At 39.7% G+C, this 12,100-nt stretch overlaps 1 protein-coding gene across 4 annotated transcripts in view; it reads right to left on the bottom strand.

Moving 5' to 3' along the window:
- Positions 1-9,956, bottom strand: part of TLK1 (tousled like kinase 1) — a 149,118-nt gene extending 139,162 nt beyond the window's left edge. Inside the window, exon 1 of one of the 4 annotated variants that reach the window (XM_081814201.1) lies at positions 9,255-9,956. In XM_081814201.1, the coding sequence (XP_081670327.1) occupies positions 9,255-9,393 (139 nt within the window). In that variant the 5' untranslated portion in view covers positions 9,394-9,956. The remainder of the gene's footprint in view (positions 1-9,254) is intronic. The other 3 variants (XM_081814198.1, XM_081814197.1, XM_081814199.1) reach the window with 3 other exon arrangements.
- Between the last annotated feature and the right edge of the window lie 2,144 nt (positions 9,957-12,100).

Here is a 12,100-nt window from a genome sequence, read left to right as displayed (position 1 = left end):
TTAGCCTGGTGATGGGTATTAAAGAGGGCACGTATTGAATGGAGCACTAGGTGTTATACACAAACAATGAATCATGGAACACTACATCAAAAACTAATGATGTAATGTATGGTGATTAACATAATAAAATTAAAACATATATATATATACGGCCATCTCATGTATTTTTGATACATGAGCTAGGTACAATTCTTCAAATAATAATTTGGTAACATTCATCAAAAGTCCTAAAATTGTCATACTTTTTGCCCTGACAATTTCATTGAGAAGTCCTTTAAAAATAAAAAAAAAAAGCTTTTACTCAAAAATATTCATTATATCGTTATCTATAATAGCCAAAAAATAAAATTTATATTAAAAAGAAATAACCTAAATAACCTAAACCTACTTATAATAGTTGTATTTGTTCACCATAATCCCTTTCTCTGGAAAACTGCCACTCGACTAATCTGTGTGATCTTAAGAGGATTGTCAATCATGATTTTCTGTGGGTTCCCCAACTCACCCTAACCACAACCATAGTGGCTAATGACCTTTCAGTACTTCATCTCCCAGGTCCCAGGGATTGGTTAAGAAACTGACAATTAGAATACATCAGCATCAACCCAGAACTAACTGACATGTGGACATCAGGAAAGAGAGGTTGTCTTTCCTTTGTGGTTGCTACTCTAAAAGCTACACGTGTCTGGAAGCTCCAAAAAGAAGGGGCCAGAAGAAACCAGAAATGGAAACAGAGGCTCAATGACATTATTTGAGATCTTGGATCAAAACTATTTTCAAAGCCATTCCATCCTCCTTCACACATACAATTCCCAGTTATGTAAACGAATAAATTCCCTTTTATCACCGGTAAGCAAGAGAACCATGACTAATACACTACCTAAAGAATGTTTAACTGAGTAAATTACAGTACATCTATTCAATGGAATACCATTGACAAAACAGTGTAACTGTTAAGAGCATGCACTTAGGAGCCTAGTCTGAATCCTGGCTCTGCTACATATTCTCTATGTGTTCTTCAGTAAGTTACTTAACCTCTCTGGGCCTCAATTTCCTCATATGTAAAATAGGGATTTAACGGTACTTACTTCATATGATTGTTAGATGTAAATGAGTTACTATTTACAAAGTACCTAGAACAGGGCCTACCATTAACAAGTATATGTATAAATAAATGAGACATATAAGTAAAAAAAAAGTAACAAAGTTGACTAAACCATATAATTACAACAATATTTTTAAAACCTTGTGCCCAGAGAAAGGAAAAACTGTATTTTTAAAGAAGCAAACACACTATTTACCAAAAACAAAAAAAAAATTGGAACATGCCTCAGATCTCATTAGAGACAGGAAGAATCTGACTGGCTTCAAACAAATCCTTATGATCTTCCTCAGTGGCACTATATTTATCATCAGATAGGAAACGCATACCTAGTGTCAAGTGTGGAATCATGAAATCACACAATGTATCACACTTAACAATATCAGCAGATACTATTAACAATAACACTTAAAAATTTAAATCTAAGAAAAGTTTGTCATTATCTCCAGCTAAATTAGTTTCCAAGGAAGGCACACATTTATGAGTACGTATGTATTCATAATGAAGAGGAACAATATTACAAGTCATCCCCAAAAGTCACTCACATTTGGCTTTGTAATACATCTTTGTAGAATATAAGCATTTTTGCTTAAATATTGGCATAACTTGTCTTCTTGATATTCCCAACATTTCAGACCTAATGATGAAGCCACATGAGAAGATTTAAGTTTCATAACCTACTCCCTGAATCAGCTTTGTATCTTTCCACACCATGCTTTGAATTCCTATTAACCTATTCAAATTGTCTCTCATTAGATTTACTAAATAATACGTTACCAAGAGATTTGTTTTGTATGCAATAAAGTAATTAAAACGAAGTGCTTTAAAAATTCTTCTTATACATGTGCCATATTGAGCTTCAAGCCTCTTTTCCCTGCCCATGTTGGATACTAGTAACAAAGATCTGCCACTAAAGCACCTCAATTTTGTTCAGAGCCTCATGCACAAGGTTATAAAGCCTCCACAGTAAATAGTAACTCCTGTACTGACAGTGGAAAATTCTTTCAAATTCTAACATTTATTTGTTATGGCCGTGGTGGGCTTAGGAGGCCAAAAGAGGAAGATAAATGGCATTCCAATTTAGATTATTAAACATAAAAATAAGGTTTTTCATTAGTGTACCTCTAACATTTCCCATGAAAGAACTAAAGATTTGCACAGCTGGTACAGCTTTCTAAATTGGGTTGTTTGATTTTGGGCTTATTATGTGTATTGTTTTTTAATCTTATCTTCATACATGTAGAAAACTCATGCAAAAAAAATTAACAGAAGTTTACAGATAAACTGAACGAGCCTAAAAGACTGATTAGTCAATTAAAATTTATGAAGTAAAAATAACTTAGAAATTAACCAAAGACCAAATTTCTCTATCTCAGGCAATATATCTTTGTGGTTAAAATGCAGACTTTGTTCAAATCTCAGCCCTAACATTCACTACTGCATCATGGGCAAGTTTCTTGCTTTCTTCACCTCTAACTTTCTTCCCTTCTCTCTTCACTTCTCTGTGCTTCAGTTTCCTCAACTGTAAAATGAGAATAAAAATTGTATATGCCTCATAGAGTTACAAGAATTAAATGAATATATATATGCAAACAATAAATTGTAGCTATTATTGTTGCTGCTATCCACATCACTCTCTAAAATATAACTTGCCTAAGAATTACTAACGTAAGAATCTTCCGGGGTCTGAAAATACGTGTACGTTAATATATATAATCACTCTGTTTTTAAGCAAACTTAACAGTCCTTCAACAAAACTTTGTGTTGGGTGCCAACTCTACAGAGGACATCCTAGTATGCACCGAGAATACAGAAATGAACAAAACACAGTCTCTGAATTCAAGACTTTTCCATTAGTAGGCAACATAAATAAAACTATAATAAAAGGTAGCATGATGGACATGCTATGAAATCATGACAATCCTGTAAAACACTAAGAAACAGAGCACCTAACTTAGAGGGGGCAAACACTCCAGAAACCTAGTTTCATTTCAGAGCACCACACTGTCATTTCTGTAATTAACATAGTTTTTAATATATTCATAACGTTTTAGAATGTAGATCATTAAAAAAAAAACAAGATCACTCAGCACACTACTTACCACGCTCATAAATTTGAAAATTTTTTTCATAATAATGAAGCCTATCTTCTCTTAATAAACCCAAACATAACCCTGAAAAGGTCATATTGCTTCTTCTTTCACCAATAAATAAAAGCTCCCAGATTTTCCTCCAGTAAGTTATATTAGGTCTAATGTCAAAAAAATAGTATTTTTGAGCTGGTAAAGACCTTTGAGAGCCCTGAATTCAAAACCCCTCATTTTATAGATGAAAAGAAGCCACAAAGTATAAAGAAAAAAGCACAAAGTAGAGAGTCAGAAAACTGAATTTTGGTCCCAAGTCTCTCAGAGTAAAAGCCTGGGCAAATATACCTGTTTCCTCATCTATAAAATGAGAGGTTTGGACTCAATTGCTTCCAAGGTCCCTTTCAGCACTTACAATTCTCATTTTATGAAACTGAAGCAGAGAGATAAGCAGCTTGCCCAAGGTTACACAGCTATAGTTAATGGCAAAGCAGGGACTACACTTGGATTCCAACTATGATCAATGTACTTTTTCATCTGTACCATACTGCTTCTCCTACTTCATAACACTATTCTTCTAAATTATTCTAAGATTTCTGGAAATTAACAAGCATGAAGAATTTTATGAAACAAATGACTTATTCCTGTGGCTCTTCTATAGAAAATGAGCTCTAAATCCAAATGCAACAAGTATATGAAGTCTCAAGCTGTGTGTCACTATACTTAAGTTGACCTCCACAAAGTTATGGGAATTTATGCTTAACTTCCCTAAAATCTAACCTTTCAATCCCAACTCACAGAAGAGATTATGTTCCTTACAAAATTAAAATATCAATTGTTCTAGGTCAAGCTAAATATTACATACATAATTCTCTGAGTAAGATGAGAATTAAAATTCTTCATTTTAGTTTATGTACTAGTTATATCTAATATGCATTTTCAAATTCAAAAGTAATCAACTTAGACACTTTCCCTTCATGTATCCTTTTTCAGACTCTCTAGCTTTAAAACCATTAGAACAAATTAAGCATAGTCCTTCTGAAATCGCATAAACAATCACAAATAAAAGACTATACATGGTGAAACTCTTTCAAAACTGAAAATCAGCCCCCATAGTATTCTAAAATTCTGTGCCCAAATATATTACAAACTCTACTAAACTGTATCACAAGCAGCATCTGATTCCCTAAAATGCCTTCAAAGCTTATTATATTTCACAGGGAATTTAGCAAGATTTCAGGAAGACTGATAGTGTTGATTCCAGAAAATACTAAGAGGAAAAGCACAATAAAAACACAAAATAAAGTCAACAGTAGTTTCATACTAGTGACTGAAGAGAATATTCAAAAGCATTCATACATATATATGTATAGTTTAACTACAGTATTTAGCTATTTTCAAAAAACCCAGAGAATGTTTACATTTTAAACTGGATGGGACCTGAAGTCACTTAATCCAATAACATCCAAAATAAGAATCAATCTCTGCCCCACCCAAAAATGTCCCTGTAGATTCTTTAAATTCTTATCGCTATATACTTTTTTTTAATTTAAATTAAATTTTGTTAGGTAACATATAGTGCAATACTGGTTTCTGGAATCACTAAACACTTTAAGAGCAGTTTTTTTCCACTAGCTGCTATATCCTTCTTACATCCTGGTCAACAAATTATACTGAATTCCACCTATGCCTTTCTAACTTTCACCTGCTGGTCTACATTCTAAAACAGCACAATGGATCTACTCTCTCTATTTATGTTTTTGAAACACCTGAAGACAGCTATCACGCTTTCCACCCTTTCAGTGGTCTCATCTTAGGCTATAATTATATGATCCACAGATTTCTTGTGGGTCTCGGAGACAATTCTGAAATACAATGTACTCATATATTGCAAGTAACATTTAAAAAAAAACCTGCCACTTGTCAAATTTTGGTGTAGTATCAAAGAATACATACAATTTCTAAAAGGGCTATTAAAATACATCAAGTTTTCTAACTACATACCTATGTGAAGCTGTATTCTCTTCACAATACCTCAATCAAAATAAAGCACAACAGACTGAAAGCAGAAGCAAACTCCAGCTGTCTTTTAATAGGCCAGAAATTAAAGTGATGCAAAAATGTAAAACAATGCTACTAGTCTCACTAAAGTTTTGGTTTTAGAATTTTTATTCATTTAAAAATTTGTTAACAAGTAATCAGTTTATTATTTTTAGATAAGTTAATATTTTTGAAATTATTTCTAAAATAGTAAGTATCAATAGACATAACCCACATAAACAAAATCTCTATCGAGTCCTCAGTAACTTTTAAGAGAGTAAAGGGTTCCTGAGACCAAAAAACCTGTTTCCCAGGGGCAGATTCCCAGGCAGCTAACTAAATTCTGGGATTCTCTCCTTTTCTCTCTCCTCTAACACGTAAATGTGCCTCTATAAAGGAGGCATCTACCATGGATCTATTCATAAGCTAAAATCCTTAAACATAAAACCCTGTCCTCCTCCAGCTAGTGACTTCAAGAAACTAAAAGGCCATTTGGTATACCTTTACTTTTAACAACTCCCTACACTGTATTAACTCAATCACCCAGAGTCAAATACTTTAATTCTTCTAATGGATGCAGTCTATAAACACGAAAACAGAGCAACAGATTAATTACATTGTGACATTATCTTTTTAACCAAACTACTTTCACTATTTACATAAAAGCAAAGCAAATTATTCATACCTGGTAAAATAGAACAGAAAAGAAAATGTAAGTCTTCTGTATAATCATTTGATTCTTAGCAATAACTAATTTAAAAGTAACCATGTACTGACAGGCCAAAAAAACCCCATCTGCTCATCTAGCCAATATGACACTGGGTTCCTAGGTCTCAGTGAAGCAAAACTGACCTCAATTTGAAAATGTACTTAATTTCTTAACTTCCCATTTCCTTAATCACAGGATTATTAGAAGATAAAATGGTACAGAAATCACACGTTTAAAAGATCCAACATGAGGGGCGCCTGGGTGGCTCAGTCGTTAAGCGTCTGCCTTCAGCTCAGGTCATGATCCCAGAGTCCTGGGATGGAGCCCCGCATGGGGCTCTCTGCTCAGCAGGAAGCCTGCTTCTCCCTCTCCCACTCCCCCTGCCTGTGTTCCTTCTTTCGCTGTGTCAAATAAATAAAATCTTATAAATAAATAAATAAATAAAAGATCCAACATGAAATCTGGAGCTACACTGCTGAGCACCTCTCAGGGAACTTAAAGATTGATAAAAGAAAAGCTTTGGGACTCAGGAAAAGATGTTGTCTACACTCTATCATACAAATTCCTAAATTCCAACAAATTCCTAGATCTTTTAATATTTAAAGGTGTATCTTATTTGTAATCAAGTAAAACTATAAAGATGAGAATGAGAACAGGGTGAGAAAGGATGAAAGTCAAAATACACAGCAATGAAAATAGATTATAATATTAGATTTTGGTTTCAAATGTATCAAAACTTCAAAATAATCAATTTTTACAGATATTTATGATACATTTTCAAAAACAGCCCATTTTCAAAGTTAAGTTTGCTTAAAAGCAGTTTACCACATAACTTTAAAATACATGTCCACACACATATGTATCTTTTAAGTTTAAATTTTTCTATCATATATTACATTAAATTGCTTCAATTTTTCAGAAACAGTTTGTTCTCACCTTGATACATATATTCAAGTTCCACTAATATTAACTATATTCTTACTAACAATCACCGTAAGTCCAAAGCTCTCTCAACTTACATCAACTTATATAATATACCAATGTGTATACCTGCAAGAAATGCTAAACACTTGTTAAAATGAAAACTGGGATCTCACTCAATAGAAAATGTCCCCATCATTATGTCTAGGGTTTCATATATGCAATTCCTGTTTGCATTAATGATATGAGACTATAACTTCAAGATAAATATATCCCTAGAGAAGATTAACACAGTTTTAACTTACATACTGGTCGGTCAAAAAGAAATATACCACTGTGGCCACAGAGGTACTTGGTGAAATATAACGATCACAAAAGCATGTCTTATTTCATTAACAAAAGATTCACCAATTTACATAAAAGCCTACTGTAATCCAAACTTCTAGAAATAATTGTTTATTTGGAAATTCAAGCTAAATTATTCCAACCCCTCAAAATTTTCAAACATCAGGAAAAGTGCAGAACAGTACAGAAGTTTTTTTTAACTACAGTTTAAGTAACCTCAGAAACTCACAATCTAGATTTTGCAGCCCCCAAATTACTAACACTGATAACTGATGTTACAGATGAACAATTCAACACTATGTCCTCAGTATCTAGTACAGTCCCTGGCTCACAGAAATGGCTCAATAAATATCTGAGAAATGAAAGAATGGAAAAAGGGTAAAGCCTTTAAAAAAGACAGGCTTTCCCAAGACCATCATTTACCACCACTCATTACACTATCACTGGTAACACTATCATTAAGCATCTTAATGAAACTACAAAAATAGAAGCATGCTAAAAGCACCAACTGCTCTATGTACAAAATAGATTTTGAAACATTCATTTACAAATTTTCAAGTGCAAAAAGAAAAATCTCCAGATGCACTAAATTTGAATTAGTCAATAAATAAACTTTTGTCTTCTAATAATCAGAACTCAGTGTTGGGGGTGAAATGGAAAAGAGGGAAAATGTCTGTCAGTGTGTTCAGCATGTTTAATGGATGCCATAAATCAAACGTTCCCATGAATTTTCTGGAGCAAATTCATGCCAATCTTTGAGCCTATTGTCACTTTCACACATGCTCACAGGAACAAAATGACAAAGAATGCTATGCCTGAACCACTAGATTCAGGGCACAAAACACTTGATTAACAATTGTCAAGGCTGGGTAGTAAATATTGACAGATATTTTCAAAATAAATTAACCCCACCATTTCCTACATAAATCATAGCTCCTGGTTTCTTTGAAGGATTCAGCAGACTCTTGGACTTCCAGACATTTTCTGAAAATGTGGCTACAGTCTCCTTGTGTGACACAACTGGGAGTGAACAACCCATTTACCAATTGCTGATGAATACCGCTAAACGTTTTCCCAGACAAAAGAGCATTAAATGCGATTCCATGCACATTTATTCTTCCTTCATAAATGCATGTTCTCCCAAATTTCATTTTATGTCGTATACTTAAAGTTAAATACAGCAAGTTGAAATTTTAGTCAAAAAGCACTCCTGTATCTTACTAGCTGTGTAACTGCTACATCTGGTGGCAGCACACTTGCATGCAAGAAACCAGAAAACTTAGGAAACAATTGTAACCGATCTGGTGCGTGTTTGCATTAACCTTTACGCCGATATTTCTCACAAAACCCACGACCCTGTCAGAGAACAGGAGCCTACTTGCAGAAGAGCGATAACGCACAAACACGCAGGAGGTGATGGCGAAGGAGAGAAAGTTGCAGCCATCTGGAGGGGGTGGTTTTAAAAGCCTGCCCACGAGTCAGTCTGTCGTTTAAATTGCTCTAAGGGGCCAGGCAGGGGATCAAAGTCGCCTTTGATAATTTAAGCGACTCTCCCCAAAGGGCAGGGACCCTGCTAGCGAGGGCATCCTTCAGGTCCCGGGCTGCAAAGCTCGCAGAGCCGGGACCGCCTCTATGGGAGGAGTGCGCGAGGGAAGGGGAGGGGGCTCAAGGATGAATGCTTCAACGGGAGGGAAAACCCACCAGAGACCGGAGGCCAGGAGGTTAAGAGTACTGAGTGTACTAGCAAATGGAGCAGAAAGGGGTTGGCGTCCGGGGGGAGGCTTCTCACCCTAGCAGTACTGGCTCTTAGGAACCCCATACGAGTCTGCGCGCCTCGCCCCGTCCCCTCCAGCGCGCACCCCCTCGTCCGTCTCCGCCGCCACCCGCGAACCACCACCCACAGCCAGCGCACTACCTCCCCGGAGCCGGGCGGCCTCGCGTCCACCTCGCCACCATCCCCCACCCTGGGGTCGGGGGAAGAGACCCGGGGGGCGCGGGGGCTGCGGCGCGGGAGAGCAGGCCCGCAAGCGGGCGCGGGCGCGACGGCGCTTACCTTCCCTGGGCCTCCCGGATGGCGGCGTGTGATTCAGCAGGGACCTGGCCGCCGCCGCCGAGCCCGGGGTTGGAGACGTGGAGAGCTGGGACCAAGATGGCGGCCCCTCCAAACTTCCACTGCTACTTTGGACACTCATCAAGCTACTTTCTGGGAACCCGACTCCCCCCCTGCGACGGCAGCGGCGGCAACGGCACCGGCACCCGCCTCCGTCATGGCGGGGGCCGCGCTGAGGGCGAGCGAGGGAGCGAGGGCAGGGAGGGGAGAGTCAAGGGGATGGGGGAGGAAACCGAGAAGGGGGGGAGGTAGGGGGGGAAGAGGTGAGGGGAGGAGAGGGGACGGGGAGGAGGAAAAGGGGGAGAAGCGAGGGAGCAGGCGGGCGCGCCGGGGAAGAGGCGGAGGGAAGAAGCGCGGCGGCGGAGGCGTCGAGGGGGCGCCCGCTGGAGTGCAGGCGGAGCGCGGGCTGCGCCGGCCGAGGACACTTCCGCGAGCGGAACCTGCCGGCACCTCTGCAGTGCGTCGGCCCCCGGCGTCGCTTGGGTGGCGGCGGCGGCGGCGGGCGGTGGGTGGCGGCTGAGGCGGCGGGGTAACCTCTGCATCAGTTACAGGCGGCGGCGGCGGCGTCACGCGCCGCCTGTGCAAACACTATCGCGAGGCTCCTGCGCCTCCGGTAGCGGCGGCGGCCGCGGGAGCAGGCATGGGGGAGGGACCTGCCAGGGGTTGGGGGCGGGGGGGGATGGAGAGGGAGCCAGCGCGCAAGGGAGGGAGGAGACGCGGTCGCCGGGCGCCCCTGGCGCACCCGCGGATCGCAGCGCGGAGCGGGAGCCCCGGGCCGGCGGACTCGTGTGCGCGGGGGCGGCCTCCCCGCGCCGGCCGGAGGGAGGCGCACCCCGCACGCGCCCCCGCCGCATCGCTCGGGCTCCGGCTCCCGCTCCGATGCCACCTGACTCCCCCACCCCTCCTCCTTCCCGCGGAAGCGCGCCTGGCTCCCGACCCACACCCAGCCTGGGGAGAAATGCTTCTGCTCTCGCTGGGCTGTCGTTCGCAGGAGTTCGATGTGATCATTTCTCAAAATGGAACTGAAAAGTTGAGTTGCTTCTTTCTTGCCCCTCTGCACTGTGCAGAAAAACCTGCGTGCGTCTCCCCGTCTGCAGAATGGGAGTGATTACCGAATAAAAGAGCTAAGAAACTAAGCGGGGGGCGAGGGTGGGTGAAAATAAAACTTTATGAATGTTTTCTAAAAAGAGAAAGAATCTTTACCCGTGTTGTGCACTCTGTGTGTGGTATAGCAGTTCTTTTTTTAAAAACAGTAAATGGACAATCGAAATAGAAAAATTTGATTAATTCACATATTTAGGGAAACTATCCAGTGTTCATCTTGTGTAAGAGGGCATGGTTTCTAGAAAGTTCCCATTTGTTTCCATGCCACTGCTGAGTCCCAACTAGAAAATCCCAAAGCAAATTACAGTATTTGCTAAAATTTATAGATACAGTGTAGCTTTCTACACACCCACACACGTAAAACACACCAGGGATTGGGCATCTTGTTCATAAAAGAGCAGTCTAATAGTTCAGGAAAAATACACCAAGGTTATTGCTCTCTAAAAAACCAAAATGAATAGAACACTAAACAGATTATGATAATAGAGCAACTGCATATAGACAGGAGGAAATGGTATGATTACCAGGGGGACAAAAATGTCATTTCTATTTTTTATTTTTATGACTTTGCATTTCTCACAGTAATGTTGTGTTCAGATAAACTATCATACTAGAATAGAACCTTGGTTGTCAGTTATCTCCAGAAGTAATTTTAGGTTTCTTATGCTTCAGATTCTTCAGTGAGTTTTTAGTCCTGTTGTGCTTTTCAAACTTAAGAGGCAGATCTCACAAATTAAACAACTTTTGTGAAATATAACTGACATACAATAAACACATTTAAAGTGTACAATATGATAAGTTTTGATGTGTATACAACCCTGAAACCAATTCTACAAGCAAGATAATATATCCATCAGTCTCCACAGTTTCTTCTACCCTGTTGATGTTCCTCTTGCACTCCAACCCCACCCCAAGTAACCACACATCTGCTTTCTGTCACTTAGTTTGCATTTTCCAGAATTTTAGATAAATGGAATCATAGTCTGTACTTGTCTAGCTTCTTTTTCTCAACATAATTGAGTTTCATCTACATTGTTGCACTTCATAGTTTATATTTCTTATTGCTGAATATTCCGTTGTATGAATATACCCCTTTGTATTGTTCACCTGTTGATGAACATTTGCATTGTTTCCACATTCAGGCTATTACAAACAGTGCTACTGTGAACTTTCCCTCCTGTAGAAGTGTTTGTGTGTGGGGTGCCTGGGTGGCACAGTTGTTAAGCGTCTGCCTTTGGCTCAGGTCATGATCCCAGGGTCCTGGGATTGAGCCCCACATTGGGCTCCCTGCTCCACAGGAAGCCTGCTTCTCCCTCTCCCACTCCCCCTGCTTGTGTTCCCTCTCTCGCTGTGTCTCTGTCAAATAAAGTCTTTAAAAAAAAAAAAAGAAGTGTTTGTGTGGACATAGGCTTTCTTTTCTCTTGGATACATACCTAGGACCTTACTATTGGACTTTTATACCAAAGTACATGCACTCTAAGGGGAAGCAGAGTTTCTCTAAAGGACATGTAGGTAAATGTATGATCTTTCTGTATTTTAAGACTAAGCTTAGCTGACTGGTGAAATGAGCATAGGACAGAGGAAGTCAAGACACCTGGGTATTAGTCTCAGCAGGAAACAATCCCTCTTGATTCAATTTCCTCATCTGTGAAAAAGAGGTTAGCGTCACTAGGTGATCTCTAAAG

Source organism: Leptonychotes weddellii, chromosome 3, assembly GCF_054177405.1.
Source record: "Leptonychotes weddellii isolate Sample4059 chromosome 3, ASM5417740v2, whole genome shotgun sequence".
In the NCBI taxonomy this organism is placed as follows: domain Eukaryota; kingdom Metazoa; phylum Chordata; class Mammalia; order Carnivora; family Phocidae; genus Leptonychotes; species Leptonychotes weddellii.
The sequence above is the reverse complement of the archived record's forward strand: the minus strand, read 5'-3'. Positions and strand labels throughout refer to the sequence as shown.